Source organism: Scyliorhinus canicula, chromosome 18 (genome assembly GCF_902713615.1).
Source record: "Scyliorhinus canicula chromosome 18, sScyCan1.1, whole genome shotgun sequence".
NCBI lineage: Eukaryota > Metazoa > Chordata > Chondrichthyes > Carcharhiniformes > Scyliorhinidae > Scyliorhinus > Scyliorhinus canicula.
Window position 1 is genome coordinate 121,383,445 of NC_052163.1, and position 20,481 is coordinate 121,403,925.

The window sequence follows — 20,481 nt, forward strand, 5'->3', positions numbered from 1 at the left end:
CTTTGCCAACCGCTTCTGCAAACAAAGTGCAGCGGAGGTCATTCACAAAATCTCTGCTCCAGTCTCAGAGAAAAGAAATCTCTCCCTTTCACATAGACTCCCAAGGTCAGTGTGGGCGCTTCCCATATTCTGCATTCACCGTGAGCAAGACTGCAGTGAAGGTGTTACAAATTGTTGAATCAGAGGAGGATTGTGTTCTCCTACAGATTCAGGTTCATTGGGAAGTGGATTAAGCTAAGTCCCAGAGCAACTTCACACATGAAATCACACGTATGAGACGTTAAGAACTGCCCAAACTCATTTCAGATAAGACCACTGACAGCCCTGAGAGAAAGAGAGATTTTGCTCCATCTGGTCCGGGCTGGATTTGAAGCAGAGTCCCCAGCAATATGAAAGGGTGGATCTCTCTCCTTTCTTTCCTGTCAAGTGTACAAATAGCCCATCTGATGGTGGTCTAGGCAACATACACTGAAGGGAAAAGCACTGCTGTTGAACCTAATTAACGGTATGGTTGCCTGCGGCCAAACCTGTGCAGCCTTCAGAAGTTGTTTCAATAGTGGAAATTAGATCATTCAGGCCATGTAGATCAGCACAATATGCAAAGTAACCGAGCAAATAATGTTCTGGATCAAGCCAAGGTTAAACATGGAGAAGTTCTTCAATGTGATGTCCCTTTGTAGCAAATGGTTGTCTAGCACACAGAGAGTGCCTTCCATGTAACCCTTGTACCACGCGTGAGGGGCATGAGTCAAGCTAAATGCCAAGGACGTTTACGTAGTCATAGGCAACACACCCAGTGAGATCCAATTGGTATTCACAATGCTCCAACCGGCGCACAGCCTAACTATCAATCCAGCCTCCCGAGAGCCCCCAGGAGAGAGACACTCCCTACCGGCCTGTACTGTACAATGGAACAGGAATCAAACAGCACCGGGTAACATCCAAAGTGCTTTATGATCTATGGATCACTTTTACAAATGTATTCAGCGGTGTTGCACAGGCAGAAATCTAGATGCAACCGTTGACAACTATGTGTCGTGAACAAAGTAGTAATGATGGAGAAACAATACTTCATAGAACATAGAACATAGAACAGTACAGCACAGAACAGGCCCTTCGGCCCTCAATGTTGTGCCGAGCCATGATCACCCTACTCAAACCCACGTATCCACCCTATACCCGTAACCCAACAACCCCCCCTTAACCTTACTTTTATTAGGACACTACGGGCAATTTAGCATGGCCAATCCACCTAACCCGCACATCTTTGGACTGTGGGAGGAAACCGGAGCACCCGGAGGAAACCCACGCACACAGGGGGAGGACAGTGACCCAGCCGGGAATCGAACCTGGGACCCTGGAGCTGTGAAGCATTTATGCTAACCACCATGCTACCCTGCTGCCCCAAATCGTACAAGATCCTGTGACATGTTAGTCCCTGCACTGCATTTGATCTAATCTCCTCCCAGTCGATTTCCAGTGCCTAATGCCAGTTTGAGTGTGTTACAGTGTAGGCTATTTCATTTTTTTTCTTATTTAAAAAAAAATAAATTTAGCGTACCCAATTCATATTTTTTTCCAATTAAGGGGCAATTTAGCGTGGTCAGTCCACCTACATCTTTGGGTTGTGGGGGCGAAACCCACGCAAACACGGGGAGAATGTGCAAACTCCACACGGACAGTGACCCAGAGCCGGGATCGAAGCCGGGATCTCGACGCCGTGAGGCAGCAGGGCTAACCCACTGCACCACCGTGCTGCCCCAGAGTGTAGGCTATTTCAAGACCACCTTAGGTACTACAGCAGTCACCTCTCAATCCCACAAGGATGTTCCAGTGGCTTGGAATGTTTGTCAAACCCTATGGGCGGGTTTTTCTGCATCTATTTTATAATTTAATTTGATCTGTCCTTTGCCAATTTCTACCGTTGGTCTTTGATGCCATCTCTGGATTAACATCCTATTGTGTGACATGATGGAATCTCCACAGTGCAGAAGGAGGCCATTCTGTCCATCAAGTCTGCACTGACCTTCTGAAAGAGCACCCTATCTATGCCCACTCATCTACCCTATCTCTGTAACCCTCCCTAACCTGCACATTAGGTAATTTGGACATTCTGAATTCTCTCTCTGTGCACCCAAACAGGCGCTGGAATGTGGCGACTAGGGGATTTTCACAGTAACTTCATTGCAATATAAGCCTACTTGTGACAATAAAGATTATAATAACAATAATCTTAGACACTATTGGGCAATTTAGCATGGCCAACCCACCTAACCTGCACACCTTTGGACTCTGGGAGGCAACCCTCACAGGCATGGGGAGAACGTGCAAAGTCCACACCAAAGGTCGGAATCGAAGCCGGGTCCCTGGCGCTGTGAGGCAGCAGTGCTGACCACTGTGTCATCTTAAGCTCTATCATCAGTGAAGACAACATAAAATTCCTTTGTTTTTAAGGAGGCACTGCTAAAAATCTTAAAGTAAGTGGAGTTCATCCCTTTTCAATAGCAGATGAAAATATTCCCGAATTACATTCGCATAATTCCCCTTAATATCCCAGCATGGTCCATCATCCTCCCGCATCCATCATGGCTTCACGTTTCGAGATCTTGTTGATGTCCTGCACAATGGGGCTGTATCTACAACTATTGCCTCTCCCTGCTTTGTGCCACTTTGCAGAAGCAGAGTTTTCAATCACCCGCGGTGATATGTACAGGGGCCTTCCCGTGAAGAACATCACAGAGAGGTGTAAAGGAAACGTACTGACAGCCAAGAGGGAAGAGGTTACGGAAGGGTCGAGCAAAGCTTCTGAAGGCCAGAGAAAGATTTTGATGAATCACATTGCGGTTAGGCAAGGGGATTCCAGAGGTAGAATCCATGCAGCAGCTACACGTTCTGTCACTATATAAATACATTACTGTTCACTTGAGAGATGTGGAAAATTTACAGCCCAGGAGACCATTTGGCCCTTTGTGTCTATGTCAGCCAAAGCGAAAGCTATCTAGTCCCAGCCCACTTTCCAGTCCTTGGCCTGCGGGTGTACAGATTATGGTGCTTCAAGTAATTGATTATCATAGAATTTACAGTGCAGAAGGAGGCCATTCGGCCCATCAAGTCTGCAAATTGGAAAGAGCACCCCACCCAAGCCGACGCCTCCGCCCTATCCCCATAACCCAACCTTTTTAAAAAAAATTTAGAGCACCCAATTATTTTTTCCAATTAAGGGGCAATTTAGCATGGCCAATCCACCTATCCTGCACATCTTGGGGTTGTGGGGGTGAAACCCACTCAAACACGGGGCGAATGTGCAAACTCCTCACGGACAGTGACCCAGGGCCGGGATCGAACCCGGCTCCTCAGCGCCGTATGCAGCAATGCTAACCACTGTGCCACCGTGCTGCCCCCCATAACCCAACCTAACCTTTATGGACACTAAGAGCAATTTAGCATGGCCGATCAACCAAACCTGCGTATCTTTGGAATGTGGGAAGAAACCGGAGCACCCGGAGGAAACCCACGCAGGCACAGGGAGAACATGCTGACTCCGCACAGACAGTGACCCAAGCCAGGATTCGAGCCTGGAACCCTGGAGCTGTGAAGCAACAGTGCTAACCACTGTGCTGCCGTGCCGGCCTGTGTCGTGATAGCTCAAGTGTATAACCAAGTGTATTTGAAATGCGGCCTGTGTTTTCGCTTCAAGCGCCGTTTCAGGCAGTGAGTTCCAGACCCGCAAACACCCTCTGGGAGAAAATATCGCTGCTCAGTACCTCTCTACAATGATGGTGGGGAGAGGGATGGATGTGAATGTGCAATAGATTAGAGTTAACACAGTGGAGTACACAGAGGAGAGCTGAAGAGTTTGCAATAACAGGTTGGAACGAAAATCATTTGAATTTGATGTAGTACAAGGAAGGAGAACTGGCACTTTGATTTGTAAGCAGTTCCAGATATTCTAATAAAGACAGGCGTTAGATGTAGTTCACTGTGATCTTTCAGAATAGGAAGTGCACTTAGTAACATTTCAGTTTCAGAAATGGCAGCATTGTATGTTAACAATTCATATTGTTCAGCCAACCAAGTAGATAAACAGACAGCAACGCCTGGCGTTATTATTGATTATTGCAATTATTTCCAAATAAAATATAATACACTGCTTTTAATATTCTCCTCCATGTTACGATCAATGTGCTATTACACTGACTGTGCTCTTTTATTACCAGGGAAGTAGCAGATATCTTAAAATGGTTGTGACAGTATGTTACCTACATTGCTTTCAATTAAAATAATCACTAACATTTGAACAATCAATGGGTCAGCAAATCGCTCCAGATTTTGCCAGTTCCTGCCCGTCCTTGTCTTTCGCACAGGTGAGCTCTGATTTGTGCGTGGATGGTGATAGCTCATACCCGGATAATTAGGCCACAATTTTCGGGAATTGTTCGGCGTAGGCCCGAATCCCGTTATGGGCGCTAACTCTCGCAAGAGGGCCATCATTGGAATGAGGGCAGTACCAGGCTGCCAGGTTGGCACCATAAAGGGGTGCGGCCAGGGGCAACGATGGGGCGGTGAGGCAACGATTGCCAGCGCGGATGGATGGTGAGTGAGGGGGGGGCATAGATTGCCGACGTGGATAGGTGAAGGGGGGGGTGCCCCGATCCTCTTTAAAAAGGGCGTCACGATCTCTGCAGAGGCTGGGCTTGTCAGCATCTATTGGCCCCGCCCCTAAAGAATGACAGCGCAAAACTCGTCCCCCTCCATCTTTTGGCCACAGGGCGGGACTTACCGGCTGTTCACACCGGCGGGAAATTCCGGTCCCATGCCGGCGTACGGTTTTCCTGGGAAATCCCGTTGACAGCGGCAAGAGAGGTAGATCCCATTGGTGGGACCCCTCCCCCATTGGAAAACACGCGGCCGGGTGATCAGGAAATCCCGCTCAAGGTGTCAGAAGGTGTGGAGAGAAAACCGGGCTGTTCCTCTTCTTGGGGGAGAAACGCAGCAGTTGTCAGTCAGAACCTGACACTATGCCATTTTTTGGGGAAAATCCCACCCTCAGTCTAGATGAAACTTTTATCCGTACATTAGAGAGATGCCCCCCCCCCCCCTCCCCCCCTCCCCCCCTCCGCCCCTCCGCCCCTCTACAGTGCATGGAGCCAAATGTATGTCATTATTTCACAGGTCCCTTTGCAAAAATGAAGCAACTCTACAAAGCTCTCAGCTGGGGTGTCAATTTGGCTTTGCGCCCCCGTAACTGCTTTTTGTTCAGCCTCACAGCAAGTAGGTTAAACTCAAGGTGACGTATTAATGATGTTAGAATTTACAGGAAAGTCTTGGCTTCCCTTTCCCGCACAATACTGCAAAGTCAAAGCCTCCAGTCGATGTAATAAATGACTGCCTGGTCCTCATCATCCTGAGCAACTGTTAATGGCACCTGACTATGGTCTTGCTTTCGCTGCATCTCAAATGCACACGCTTCTGACCTGGGGTTTACAGCACTGTAATAGCCACTCAGCCTAACCAACCACAGGTCCTGGCCCCAAACGAAGTGAAATCTCCAAGCTGACAGGACTGTGGGGAGAATGGAAAGTGAGGGCAAAAGAAATGGATAGATTGCGGTCAAGACTTTGGGTCTGAATTCTGCATTGAGCACTGGAGAGGCAGACTGAACATTGAAGACGTGGCCCCTCGATTACCTCCCAGAATATAGAACTATTTGCCCAATGTCCTATCCGCTTGCCATTCACAAAGAAACCTCAAGACTAATCTCTCAATTACTGTATTAAATTATACTACCGCTGACTCTTGTGACGACTAACAAAACTGGCAGTAACTTAGAAACAGCTTACTATTTGCAAAGTCTCATTTTGACATGGGCTGCTGAGCAAATGATGAATGAAACAGCTGAAACTTTCCAATAAAAAACGTATTCAAATTACTTCTTGTGATTGACTGATCCAATTACTTTCCTGCTAATCTACCATTTGCCCCATTGTGCTTAAATTGCCAATCATGCTGTAAGTTGGACAAATTGCATCACTCAACGGTCATTATCCTTCATATTGGCATCATTCAATCTCTGAGTTATCATAGAATTTACAGTGCAGAAGGAGGCCATTCGGCCCATCGAGTCTGCACCGGCTCCTGGAAAGAGCACCCTACCCAAGGTTAACACCTCCACCCTATCCCCACAACCCAGTAACCCCACCCAACACTAAGGGCAATTTTGGACACTAAGGGCAATTTATCATGGCCAATCCACCTAACCCGCACATCTTTGGACTGTGGGAGGAAACCGGAGCACCCGGAGGAAACCCACGCACACACGGGGAGGATGTGCAGACTCCGCACAGACAGTGACCCAAGCCGGAATCGAACCTGGGACCCTGGAGCTGTGAAGCGATTGTGCTATCCACAATGCTACCGTGCTGCCCCAAGTTATTATTGAGGAGATCTTGACCAAATCGCAGGGCCTGGTCGGAAAACTGGGGTTGGATCTCGGGCAACTATGACCCCGTGGGCAGTTCAGAGGTCTCAGCATTTCAATGGTGCCCTCTTCCCTTATTTCCTCCCCGGGTGGGACGATCCACAAGCCAGTGGGTTAGCTTAAGCCAGCTAAATTTAAAAAAAAAATTTTTTTTAAATTTTTTTTTTAATGACTTGGTGGGCCGCATAAAGACCTTTGGCGGGCCGTAGTTTGCCCACCCCTGATATAGAGGGATGAAATAAGGTGGGATGGGGCCAGCAGCGGCCCTAGGGTTGCTGGCGCCCCGGGCAAGCTGAACTTCGGCGCCCTTACAAGTGCCAATTTTAAAGGCCTCCAGCACTGCGCTCCATCACCTTTCCCCGCTGCGGATAGCCTTTTCCTGCTCCCCTCGGTGGCCCTCCTCCTGCCGAGGACCCTCCGTGCAGCCACTGCCTCACACAGACACTGAGCAGCCGCCAGCGGCTGAACCAGACCGGCAGGCGGCCGAGGCCAATCAACATGGCGGCCACACAGGGGGCGGGGCCGGGGCTGAAGGAGCACCCCACGTGACTCCAGGCTGTGTGTGGGCAGCTACTGAGCATGCGTAGCTGCCATCAAGCGGAGGCAACATGTTGCAAACGCGCAGATCGTCCTTAGAATCTTACAACCTCAGTACTGATGGCGCCCCCTAGCACAGGGCGCCCCGGGCGACTGCCCGAGTTGCCGGTACCTTGAGCCGGCCCTGGATGGGGCTTGTGTGGAGCATAGATCATTGGCCTGAATGGTCTGCGACCATGCTGTAAATCTCAATGTAATTCTCCATAACTTGCTGTCTGGAAGCTAGGATGGCTCTGACTACTAATACCATTTCTGTTCCCTCCTTCTACTGCTCTGAAACGTAAGTGGAGAGGCCATCACTGAATCTCACCCGTGTGAACATTTCCCAGCTGGGAGGTTGTAATTGAGGTACCACATGGCGTCACGGTAACATAGTGGTTAGTACTGTTGCTTCACAGCGCCAGGGTCCCAGATTCGCTTCCTGCTTGGATCACTGTCTGTGCGGAGTCTGCACATTCTCCCCATGTCTGTGTGGGTTTCCTCCGGGTGCTCTGATTTCCACCCGAAAGACGTGCTGTTAGGTAATTTGGACATTCTGAATTCTCCCTCCGTGTACCCGAACAGGCGCCGGAATGTGGCGACGAGGGGATTTTCACAGTAACTTAATTGTAGTGTTAATGTCAGCCTATTTGTAACAATAAAGATGATGATTATTATTATTAAGGACACAGAATAGCAAGCTTGACGAAAGCCTTTGGTGAAAAGGAAACAGGGGCGGGTTTGCCCGTCCCGCCAGCCCCGTTTACCGGCGCGCTCCCACCAGCAGCGGGATTCTCCGATCCCGCAGCCGGCCAATGGAGTTTCCCATTGTGGGCCAACCCACACCGTCAGGAAACCCGCGGGTGTGGGTGCGCTGTTGGTGGGGCGGAGCGCCCCACCGACGGAGAATTCCCCACAGCAGGTTTCCAAAGGGCAATCGCTTAACCAGGGCTCCTGCACATGACTCTCAAAGAGAGAGTAGGTGGGGTTTGCAGCTCCCGCCAGTCGAGCGCATCGTTATGGGCAGCGCCGGAAACATTGAAGAACGCTGGCGGAACTGGAAAATCATTTATGTCGATGGGGTACGACAAAACAGGGTTGGAGTAGCTTTTGTGGGGCACAACACTGGCATGGACCTGTGGAGCCAAATAGCCTGTTTTTGTGTGTAGATATTTTTTACAGTTTACAATAAATTCACCCTTAAAAAGGAATGTGATTTGGGCTCAGACAAGATTCAACAGCAAAGGCCAAGTGAAGCTTGAGTAAAACGGTTCACAAAACGATGCCCACAATACAGTGCCATCCTTGTTATGATCTTCCAATTGATGATATTTGTACAGAAGACACAGCATAGGTGCAGCTGTAGATTGACTATGGGGTATTTCTGGCTGACTTCCCAATGTTTTAATAACATTAATCCTTCAATTTAAATTTATTATCTTACAATCCTGCAGTGGGAGCGACACAGCTGTAGTCTGGAAGCCTCCTGTGCAAAATGGTAGCCTTCGCGTTTACGCTCCCCTCTTACATCAACTGAAAATCGAAGGATTAACATCACATTTACAGCACACAAGTGATGTGTAAAACTTAATTACGTTTTTGTGAAAGCTTCTTGGCTCAGATTTCTACTCCTTCTGAATGGGGCTTGGTCTGACTGACATGGAAAGGCCCGGAATGGAGTCGGACTCAGTGGCACGATTAGTAATGAAAACCCTGCAAGCTCTGGCCAGGTTTATCATCTTTATAACTCAGCTAAAGGGAATACCGACATTTTAAAAATAATTCGATCCAAATTTTGTGCCCTCTTCCTTCTGGACAATTTAATATTTGATGTCAGAATGCGTTCCGAGAGAGGCCAGAAGCCATGATGAGCAGCATGAGTGAGGCCTTCATCATGTGATGTGCTAGTGGTCACTCTGCTGTTCAGAACTGGTCTGTGTTTGATTATGAGAGTTGAGTAAATGATAATATGCTCACAGTGGTGGGTGGGGGGGGGGGGGGGGGGGGGAGGGGCTGGTTTAGCTCAGTTGGCTGGACAGCAGGTTCGTGATGCAGAGTGAGGCCAGCAGCGCAGGTTCAATTCCCGTACCGGCTGAGGTTATTCATGAAGGCCCCGCCTTCTCAACCCTTCCCCTCGCCTGAGGTGTGGTGATCCTCGGGTTAAACCACCACCAGTCAGCTCCCCCCTCCCTCCTCCCCAGGGGAAAGCAGCGTATGGTCATCTGGGACTTTACTTTCATATGTTCACTGTGTCTGACTAAGATTGGATGTCGACTCAGAAATGAGTAAACAGACGCCAGAGACACTGTTAGAACGGTATTTCCCAGACAATTTCTGGCTGCTACCCCAATCCCGACTCTTGAAACGTTTGTGGCCCTCAGTGGGAGCAGGAATCAGGCCTGAATCATTGGTGGGTTAGGCTACATCCACCGTTAAAAGGATTCAAAAGGCGCCCGTTGCTACCTCAGATCTCTCAACCCTCGAGTCGTGTCTCGCGACCCCGGTGAGGTCGCGACCCGCAGTTTGGGTAGCCCGGTGTTCGAAGCTAAAAGTTGAAGCATGGTGTCGAGGTTTTAAACCTGATATAAAATTCTGTAAATAATGCCCCTGCACATTTGGAATCTAGTGGCATCTCTGCATTGTTCTGAACAAATATATAGAATATACAACGATCACTGCTAATTACATCTCTCCCATTCCCTCAAGCAAGCACACAACACCAAATTGGACGAATCGTGGGTGCACGAGGGGGATACGCTTAAATAATTTTTTAAAATTTGGGTAGAGAATCACATTGTATGTTTAAACTGATTCAAGGTTCACCCCTTGCGCGAAACAACGATATTATAAATTTACACAGAATATATAAATACCTAACTTATTGTAGGAGACTTGTAAACTACGTGCAGCTTTGTCAAGCTCGCCCTTTGAGCATTGAGTGTCCTCTGCCGTTTAAAAATATTTTCAGAAACAATGATTTTCCATAAAATATTTTGCTGCCGACCATCCCTTGCAGTGCGACAGTCATGGGATAGGGTGTATCGTATTTCTTAATTTGCTGCAGAGAATTGGAAACCTAATTTGTTTTGTTCTATTTGAAGACAGGATTGTTACTTCCATTCTCAGAAGGTCAAAGTACTTAAGTCAAGAACTTCAACCCTATATTGGTTTTGCAGGATCAGCTGAATCTGGGTCTGTTCGACCAGCCGGGCAGGCGCAGCGCAGGAATCAGTAACAGCAGCAGGCAATCACCGGAGTCTTCAGTCTCAGATAACTCAGGGGATTGGGAGAAAGTTTTCTGATCATGCTCATGAAGAACAACATGTACTCACTTAGGCTGACCTTGAAATGCTCATTGTATTCTCATTTCCTGCAGGTCTGTGTGTCAACGCGCACAGATCAAAAGCTGAGTTTCTCTGGATTGTGACTGATCATGTCAGGTAGATACGCGCACTGGGTGGTCAGGAAGGTTGTTGGAAAAGCGAGCAGCACACAATTATCATCCAGTGCAGAAGGAGGCCATTTGGCCCATTCAGGCAGCACCGACCCTCCGAAAAAGCACCCCACCCAGGCCCAAACTCCCACCCTGTCCCCGTAACCCCACCTAACGTTTGGACACTGAGGGCAATTTAACATGGCCACTCCACCTAACCCTGCGCATCTTTGGACTGTGGGAGGAAACCGGAGCACCCGGAGGGAACCCACACAGACTCGGGAAGAACGTGCAAACTTCACACAGTCACCGAGGTCGGAATCAAACCTTGGTTGCTGGCGCTTTGAGGTAGCAGTGCTAATCACTGTGCCACGATACCGCGCCCCCCCCCCCCCCCCCCCCCCCCCAAGAAAAAGAGATTTGAAGTTGTCTGGGGTGCTCTGGTTTCCTCACACAGTCCAAAGATGTGCGGGTCAGGTGGACTGGCTGTGCTAAATTGCCCCATAGTGTCCAAGGATGTGCAGAATAGGTGAAGTTACGAGGATAGGGTTGGGGTTTGGGCCTAATGGTCACCTTCTGCACTGTAGGGATTCTATGATTCTATTAGCCTGATCTGACAGATTTACGTATTTCAATTGGGGCAGTGTTTTCCGGTCGTTCCCGTTGGCGGGATCACCCGGTCCCGCTGATGGTGAGCTGCCGTCATGTGTTCCCCAGTGGTGGAGGATGTGACTGACGGGAAACCCCACTGACTGGTGGGGGGGAATCACACCAGTGTTTTCGGAGGTGGAAACTACTTCTCCAATGGGATAGCTGCACTAGTTGTCATTTCAACCAGGATTCACAGTATCCATTTCACAGACTACTTTTCCATGTGTCTGTTCCTTCTGTCGCACCTCTGGCTTGAGGAACGTTGGGCCTTCACTATCATCGTGCTCTGTTTATGAAATCTGACATGGCCCCCATCGATTTTCAAGTCGTGCTGTTCAAACAGACTCCTGGACAATGGCCCTTCAAGCAAATGGGTCATTCCTTTCAGAAGCAGGTTTAATGGCGTTGATAAAACAGAATCGATCTGATGCTTTTTCCAACCATAGATGATCTTGTTTAAAAACCATTTTACCATGAAGCATTCCTATACCCATCAAGTTCCTCAGCACTGCCCCTAATATGAGTTCCCAATATGATCAACTGGTCATTAATATAAGCCCATACAATATTTACAGCAGTCTCTGAAGCACATAGATTATACACAATAGGAAGGGGTTCAAAACATCACAAATTCAATGACAAGGACACAGGTTACCCGTCCAGGAACCAGGTTCCTCAAACACTTGCTGACCGGATTAGGGACTTTTACGAGAGAGCTGGGGTCTTGCGAGAGTGGCTGCACTGTCTTGACGTCGCCACTCAGGAGCACACTTATGAAGACCCCACCCCTCCCCATCTTTCATGCTCCCCCCGCCCAGTGCCAGCTGGCAGGATCCAGTGAAAGTGAAGTTTGACTTGTCTGGGGGTGGGTAAACAATTCTGACAAGATTCACCTTCAGCTTCAGGAGCCAGGACTGAAGGCAACGGCCCAGCAACACCCCCCCCCCTTTCCCTCCATCACCTGGGGAATCGTCTGAATGGCGCACCAGATTAAGCGCCAGAATTTGATTAATTTGAGCACCCATGTTTGTGTGAGAAATGGAAATGAGCGAAACCGTTGCTGCCCACATCACGTGTGAATGATGTTACGCCTCCATTTTGAAGTTTGGCCGTATCTGAGGGTAACGCATAAAATAGCTTCACGGTTGAATAGACAGCATCCCATGAAAGTAGACCGAGGACTCACATTAGTTGGTGGCCTTTATGAGGATTATGTTATTGTATTGAGAGGATATTATCCAGGTTTCCTGTGCGTGCACCCAGGTGAGTTTAGCAGAGAAATGCAAGTCCTGGCTGTGGTTTGGAATCCTGCAGTGGATCATTCTCATCAAGGGCAGGACTCCTGGGCAAGGGATTGGGAAAAACAAGCAAATAGGCTAGGGGTTCCTATCTAAAAAAGCCCAGCAAACTGCGACAGACAGGCTGGCGGTATATCACAGTCCATAGCCAAAAGGGCCCATTGGCACACATTCAAAGGATTCACATGGACAAGGTACAGGAGAGCACCCCTCCAATCTGACACCACATAGCCAGTTGGTGGTCCTGGCCTGGGCTCACCGTGAGGGTGAGGGCAAGGAACGATTGGTCATGTCTGAGAGATTGTTTCCCCCTAGCTCAAGACAACCGGGTTCCGTGCCTCTCCTACCTATAAGCTTACGTTAGCTCGCTTTCATAGAATCAGAGAATTTACAGTGCAGAAGGAGGCCATTCGGCCCATCGAATCTGCACCGGCCCCTGGAAATAGCACCCCACTTAAGCCCACACCCAGTAACCCCACCTAACCTTTTTTGAACACGCGTGGCAATTTATCATGGCTAATCCACCTAACCTGCACATCTTTGGACTGTGGGAGGAAATCGGAGCACCCGGAGGAAACCCACGCAGACACGGGGGAGAATGTGCAAACTCCGCACAATCACCCGAGCCAGGAATTGAACCTGGGACCCGGGTGATGTGAGGCAACTGTGCTATCCACTGTGCTGCCCCTTTGTGCAATAAGAAGGCAAGCATCTCCTATTCCACGAGCTGCTGCTTTAAGCAGGAAAAATAAATCAGTGTGGGACGAGTGAAATATCCCTCTGAGGAAGCTGCTGTTTACGCAGAGCAAACTTGCCCATCTAACTAGACAGGGGTTCTCAGGAGAGGAATGTTGGACCATAAACAACCTTCCTAAAAACATGGAAAACATGAGAGGTTTGCAATGAGCTTATAACTCCCATTGATTCACCAGGTGAAATCGTAACTCATTCCGAAGGCAGGTTTTCCAGCTATTCCTTGTAAAATTAAAATAGACGTATGTGATAAAAAATGTCCAATGTTGTTCACGTTTTGTGAATGCCATTTCCTATACTCTTACATTCATTTTTTGGGCCTATGCTTTTTAAAAATAAATTTAGAAGACCCAATTATTTTTTCTTTCCAATTTAGGGGCAATTTAGCGTGACCAATCCACCCACCTTGCACATCTTTGGGTTGTTGGGGTGAGACCCACACAGACACGGGGAGAATGTGCAAACTCCACACGGGCAGTGACCCAGGGCCGGGATTCGAACCCGGGTCCTCAGCGCCGCAGTCCCAGTGCTTTTTGGGCCTATGTTAATAATATTTTACATTATTCTTTTAGACAGAATGTCGTCCTTTAGATTATTTCATCCCAATGATTTTCTCACAGGGATCTTACATGCGGAGAGCTGGAAATTTTTGCCCATTATGTAGCAGGGCTCGTATTTGTTGAGAATTCCCCTCTTAGTCACATCAGAAAGAGCTCAGTTGGTTATAATCTTGCCTTGGAGTCAGAAGGTTGTGCGATCAAACCTCACTTGAGGGGCTTGAGTACAGAAGTTTAGGTTGACACTCCAGCGGCACGACTGAAGGAGCGTTGCACTGTCAAAGGTGCTATCTGGATTGGATTTGTTTATTGTCATGTGCACCGAGGTACAGTGAAAAGTATCTGTTAGGTAAAATAATTTTAAAAAATGATGCCCCATCTGTTATCTTGGGTGGATGCAAAAGACAAGAGTAGGGGAGTTATCCCCAGGGTTCTGGCCAATATGTACCCCTCAACCAACATCACAAAATGGTTATTATCACATTGCTGTTTGGGGGACTTGCTGCGTGCATCTTGGCTGCCTCGTTCCCTACACTGCGGAGTGGTTACACTTCAAAAGTACTTCACTGATTGTGAAGCACTTTGGGATGTCCTGGGGATGTGAAAGGCGCTCAATAAAGGCAACTCTTCCTTCTTTTTCTCCCTCGTCATAAAGACAGATTGCTACACGAGTTTGCGACATTTGTGAAACTGACTCGAAACTGACGACTAAGCTGCCAGATCTACAACCTTCTATTAACAAAAAACAGAGAGAAAAAGCTAACAAGACGAGGGGGAAACACTCACACTGGCCGGCCGGTTTGCAAGCACCTGTAACTCAAAATAATACCTCACTAACTCAAAACTAAATTCTAGAACATTTATCCTAACAGAACGCCCTGGGATCCACTCTGCCCTGACAGCCCAGTTCTCTCACTAACACCAGGGACTGTTTGGTTTTAAGTACAGAGATTTAACACGGGAGTCAATTTCGGCTGCATTGCGCTGAAAGATGGCCACCCAGGGAAACAAGGTCGAGTGTGTGACCAATGAAACAATAATCTCTGTAATCCTTTGGTGTGTGGCAGAGTGAGCAGGAGGGGGGGGTGTGACTGCCAACACTGACCAATGTATATATTTTATATATATATATATGTATACATATAAGTGGGTGTATATATTTAATATATACACACACAAACACAGACAAAGTATTCTCAATCCAAGTTAATAAAAAATATTCTTTTGCGTGACAGAAGCAGAATTGTCACAACAAGTCCTTCAGTAGTCTCCAAGATTCCAGTAAACCAAGTTGATGAGAAAATAGACGCAGTATCTGACAGGGAAATAGGTGCTGCAGCTTTCCATCTTCTGTTGACTTCAGCTTGCTTAATGTCGCACTTACCAGCCACGAGGAAGTCTCTAACCTATCACGCACCTCACAAGAAGTCTGGCTGTCATAATCCCTCACAACGAGGGAGCAAACCTTCCTGTACTCCCCACTGACTATAACCTCTGAGTTTACGAGAATTGTGTCACCTTTGCCCCGGAGGCAGAAACCCTCATTTATTGTTGGATGACAATAGTCCAGATTTGCAGGTCCATATATAATACCTTACAGCCAGTCTATTCATTTTGCAATTTCAGAAGTGACCTTTATTTAAACAAAAAGACTTGTGCTAATTTAAATGCCTTTGAGCCGTCCACTGCTAATTTTCAACTCTGCAGAAATAAACCCTTCTCCAATTCTGAAGCATCGTATTGACATCCCAATTCTATCATTTTTGAAGTTATTCTCCACCAGGTAAGCAGCTAGGATTGCCAACCCTCTGGGTGTCCGCCAGGAATCAGCGATTCATCTCCTTGGCACGGTGGCAGACAACAATGGGAGGAAAGGCTGAGGGGCATTAACAGCAGATTTCGGTTTTGTTTCATTAGCTACAAAAATATTGGGAGATGGCATTTAAAAAAAAAGTCATTTTCACTGGGCAGCACGGTGACGCAGTGGTTAGCACTGCTGCATCACGGCACCGAGGTCCCAGGTTCGATCCCGGCTCTGGGTCACGGTCCGTGTGGAGTTTGCACATCCTCCCCGTGTTTGCGTGGGTTTCGCCCCCACAACCCAAAGATGTGCAGGGTAGGTGGATTGGCCACGCTAAATTGCCCCTTAATTGGAAATATTTTAATTGGGCACTCTAAATTTTAAAAAAATGTCATTTTGACTGGGCAGGCTGATCGGGGGGTTCGGCGGTTATGTGAGGAAACCTCCCGGAATATATCCAACCACAGTTGGCAACCCTATTAGCTCGATGCATCAGCAAAAGAATTTAGCCTAGCCACCATGTAAACACTGATGAGAAGTGGCTTGTTGTAAACGGATAGCGATACGTTCTGCTCAGTATTCATTCACTGACTAAGTTATTCTATTTTTTCAGGCAACCCTTGCAATACGTGCTCGGGCTTTGGGGAGACGGGCCGTGTTCATTTTGACCCGGGCTGCTGGAAACGACCAGATCGCAGCGCAAGAACATTCACTACGTCACAGCAACCGCATTTGAACCTGGTGGAGCTGCTCAGTTTCCAACCCCCCCCCCCCCCCCCCCCCCATTCCCCCCCCCCCCCCCCCCCCAGCTCACACTTCCAACACCTACCCTTTCTGACTGAAACAACAAATTGACAGCATGAAGTGCTCACCCCTCACTCTAACCCCTCCAAAAATATCCATGCAACTGAACCTTCTCGTTGGGGAAGGGGGGGGGGGGGGGGGGGGGTGGAACTAAAGACAATAGCAAGCGAAGAAGGATGTAAATATGCAGCTGCCTGACTGGAGGATGGTGGACAGAGGGTGCAGCTCTAAAGTGGGGGGGGGGGGGGGGGGGGGGGGAATGATTGAAAACTCCCAGAAGTCATCTATGCCTCTTCCTGCTCGAGTCTTGGCCTATCAATGGAATGAAAGGATGCTTCAACATAGATTCCATTTGAGAAGGGTTGCGTCTGGAGACCTCCGCAGAGATACCTGCTGCTATACTTCGGTGCGTTATATCAAACCCAAATGGGCCCAAGGCAGTGCTTCACAAGAAAATTGGAGTTCCCGGTCTCAGAAAGCATTAATGGGGCAAGTCTGTCCCTCGAATAATTTGTGTTGACGGCAAAGTTTCTCAGAAAATGGAGTCTCTTCCGCGTGACCCACGTCAAATCTCTTGCCGCCTCCATTTTGGTATCAGTCACTTACGCAGAAATCATTTTGCTCGCTTCTTGTCTGTGTGCTATGACGTGAGAAACAACAGGAGGACAGCTGTTGCTACAATGAACCAAGAAATCCTAAAGGTCGTGATGCCATTGTTATTGTGATACGGTTCGGGCGATTCGTATATAGAATCATCTGGAAAACAAAGAACCAAAAGTCATCATTTTCAGCAATGAAGTTGCATTCTTTTTTTATCTTCTTCATGAGGGAACCCTGCAAAATCTAATAACATGATACAGCACATCGAAGAAAACAACTTTACACACCATCACATCACAAAGCCCTTCACATGGAAAAAGCTACTTTGAAATGCACGGGCCGTCGATGCGGCAGCTCACTGGCCGTCGACGCGGCAGCTCGTGCTGTGAAGGCGCCATTCCTTCCAAGTGTGTTAAAAGTACAGGCAGCACGGTGGCGCAATGGGTTAGCACTGCTGCCTCACGGCACCGAGGTCCCAGGTTCGATCCCGGCCCTGGGTCACTGTCCGTGAGGAGTTTGCACATTCTTCCCGTGTTTGCGTGGGTTTCGTCCCCACAACCCAAAGATGTGCAGGGTAGGTAGATTGGCCATTTTAAATTGCCCCTTCATTGGAAAAAAATGAGTTGGGTCTTCTAAATTTATTTTTAAAAAGATAGAGTCACAGGATTTGGAGGTCCATGACCTTTGACTGCAGCGTCTCCCAAGAGAGCAAGCAAGGGTTGGCCACTTTGGAGTGTTATTCGCTTGTTAGCCAAGTGATTAACCTACATTCAATGGAGAAGGCCATCAAAGGCTAAGGGATGGGAGCTGGATTAGGCCTTTTGGGCCTTCGAGCCTGCTGTACCATCCAACAAGATTGGGGCCGACCCTCCATCTTACAGCAATATCACCATAGCCCTTCATTCCCTGAGTCTCCAAAAATCCTATCAATTTCTGTTTTGAACACACTGAGTGACTCAGCTCTCTGGGGTAAAAACCTTTCGAGTGAAAGAATTTCTCCTCGGCTCAACTCTAAATGGCCGACCCCTTATTCCGAGACTCTGACTTCCGTTTTAGATTCCACGGCCAGGGGAAACATTTTCTCAGCATCTACCCTGTGAAGCCCCTGAAGAGTTTTGCATGTTTGAATTGGATTGCCTCGCATTCTTCTAAACTCCAGGGACTATGAGCCCAGTCTACTCAATCGCTTCCGACTGGAGAATGCACTCATCCCAGAAAGTGGTCTAATGAAGCCATAAGCTGAGTTAGAAAACTGCAGCCCCTTTCTTTTTCTTTATAAATTTAGAGCACCCAAGGAATTTTTTTCCAATTAATGGGCAACTTGGCGTGGCCAATCCACCTAGCCTGCACTTCTTTGTGGGGGCAAAACCCACGCAAACACGGGGAGAATGTGCAAACTCCGCACGGACAGTGACCCAGAGCTGGGATCGAACCTGGGATCTCGACGCCGTGAGGCAGCAGGGCTAACCCACTGCGCCACCGTGCTGCCCCACTGCAGCCCCTTCTGAAAGTGGCGATGTCCAACTCTAATCTTTGAGCAAAGGCTTGAGATGCAGGTCTGAAGCTAAATACTTTTATAGAGAAAGTGTTTCACATTCGTCACGGTGACGGAGGTTAGTTGTTGCCAGTTTTGGCCTTGGAGAACCAGCGTTAAGCATGGCCAGGCGAGGCAAAGATGCAAAGCAAATCTCCCTTCTAACCTGAGCTAACAATGTCTGCTAGCCACAGAAGAGTGCGATCTGTCTGACTTTTTGTCACGCCAGCTTTCCCCTGGAGAGTCAAAGTCAGGTGAGTGCCAAGAACCATGGCTATTCAACGTGACTAGTGATACATAAAGGGCCTGAACGGGGAACGTGTTGCCGCGGTTGCACATAGCCCCAGTTTGTACAGCGGGGGCTCCGCTCGCCAGAACTCCCCAGTGTGGCGAGGCCCCCAAAACTATCCCCAACTTCCCCCCCCATATCAACCTCACTGCTGGTTCCATTATCCATCACGTGAGAAACTAAATGCAGTCTGTGGACAAGGAGGCCAGAGGTCCCGGGTTCCATCTCCATTCTGTACCGAGTTCCACTCCTCTCAGCCAGGGAGTTGCTAAGTTGGCCAGCCTTTGGTCAGCCATGTCTGTAGTACACACCGATACACACAGTCTGGATCGGGATGGATCTCTGCTTGCCCAAGGTGAGGGGGAGAGAGGGAGCGTGTTGTTCTTTCAAAGGAGAAGTACCCCACCTACTAGCCCAGGTTACCAACATGCATACTTGGCCGTCCCTTACACATGCGTTGACACTAACCAGTTGACCCTTGTTGTAAAGAAGGACACCGACTGATGGCAGGATGGGGCTCAAACGTGATGCTTCCCACAGCTGATCAACTAACACTTGTTGCTAAAGGCTGACAGATGAAGGACAGCCACTCAAGCGTGCCAGCAGGAGGCAGGTGCCTTACTTTAGGAAGGGTGCAAAGGCCATTGAGAGGGTGTGGGACAAACTCCTTGAGACAAACTCCAGTATTTCGATGTGAAGCATGTGCAGAGAAGCAGGTAATTTTAGTTCGGACAATGCAATCTGATAGGGGGGTTAAAAGGATGGGAGATTTTGATAAAAAATGAAGGAGGAGAAAGTATTTCCATTGATCAATGAGTTGGAGGGTTCCAATTTAAAGTTATCCCCCCCCAAAAAAAAGAACTGAGGGATGTGGAATTTCAACCAGAAACAGCCAAGAAAGCAGAATCTACGATTGCTCGTATAGAGGAAACATCTGAAGAAGAAGATCTGTAAGAGACGGGGAATGGCATTGAGGGGAGGGCTCAGTCAGAGAGACAGTATAGGGCAATGGTGAGGTAGGGGAATAGGATTATGTGGTTCTATCACTGGCCCCCACCCTGTTGCAGAAATTGTATGACTGTTACCGCGACGCCTCTAAACAAGAAGCTGTCTTGCAGTGTGAGTAATGTTGCAACCAAAAGCAAAGACTACACATTTGATATTTGGCCTTTTAAAAAAAAAATCCTGTCCCCAGTGACTGAGATGAGAAATTGAAACAGTGGGGTTTGAAGTGCTGGGACTGACAGTGGCTAATGGACTCATTCTGTTTGCTTTATTCCTCTGACTCTCTGAAGTCCCCCTGATAGAAGTGCATGTGAGGAAGGGACATTCTAAGTTTACTCTCTGCCGCTCCCCCGGTGTCTACCACAACCCCCCCCCCACCACTATAGGAAAACTCAGCGTACTTGTAGAATTATGATGCCACCCTTCACAGCAGTAGGAACGAGCGCTGGGAATAGGCCAGCGTTTGCCGTGCATTAAGGGAGCTTTGAAGATAGATCTTAGGTTCCCGACTGACAGCCCAGCAAGCTCTCGTTAACCAACGGTTCACGGAAAATGCCACTGACTCAGTTTCAGTGTTCCTGATTCTGAGTAAGAAGGCGCAGTGCTTAAACCGCACTCCAGACAGTCAGAGGAGCTTTCTGCCTTGATACCAAGTGGGATGTTCGCAGCTGAAGGTCCCTACTTGCCGTGGGCAGTGCGAGT

General features: G+C 48.3%; 1 protein-coding gene across 4 annotated transcripts in view; it reads right to left on the reverse strand.

Annotated features, from left to right (window-relative positions):
- The window catches only part of LOC119953012 (ephrin-A5-like), a 427,429-nt gene that overhangs the window by 1,012 nt on the left and 405,936 nt on the right, over positions 1-20,481 (reverse strand). For 3 of the 4 annotated variants that reach the window (XM_038776772.1, XM_038776771.1, XM_038776773.1), the window contains one exon: positions 16,606-17,107. The exons of the other annotated variant lie outside the window; for it this stretch is intronic. In XM_038776772.1, the coding sequence (XP_038632700.1) occupies positions 16,992-17,107 (116 nt within the window). In that variant the 3' untranslated portion in view covers positions 16,606-16,991. Of the gene's footprint in view, positions 1-16,605; positions 17,108-20,481 lie in introns of those variants that run through there. 4 annotated transcript variants of the gene reach the window in all.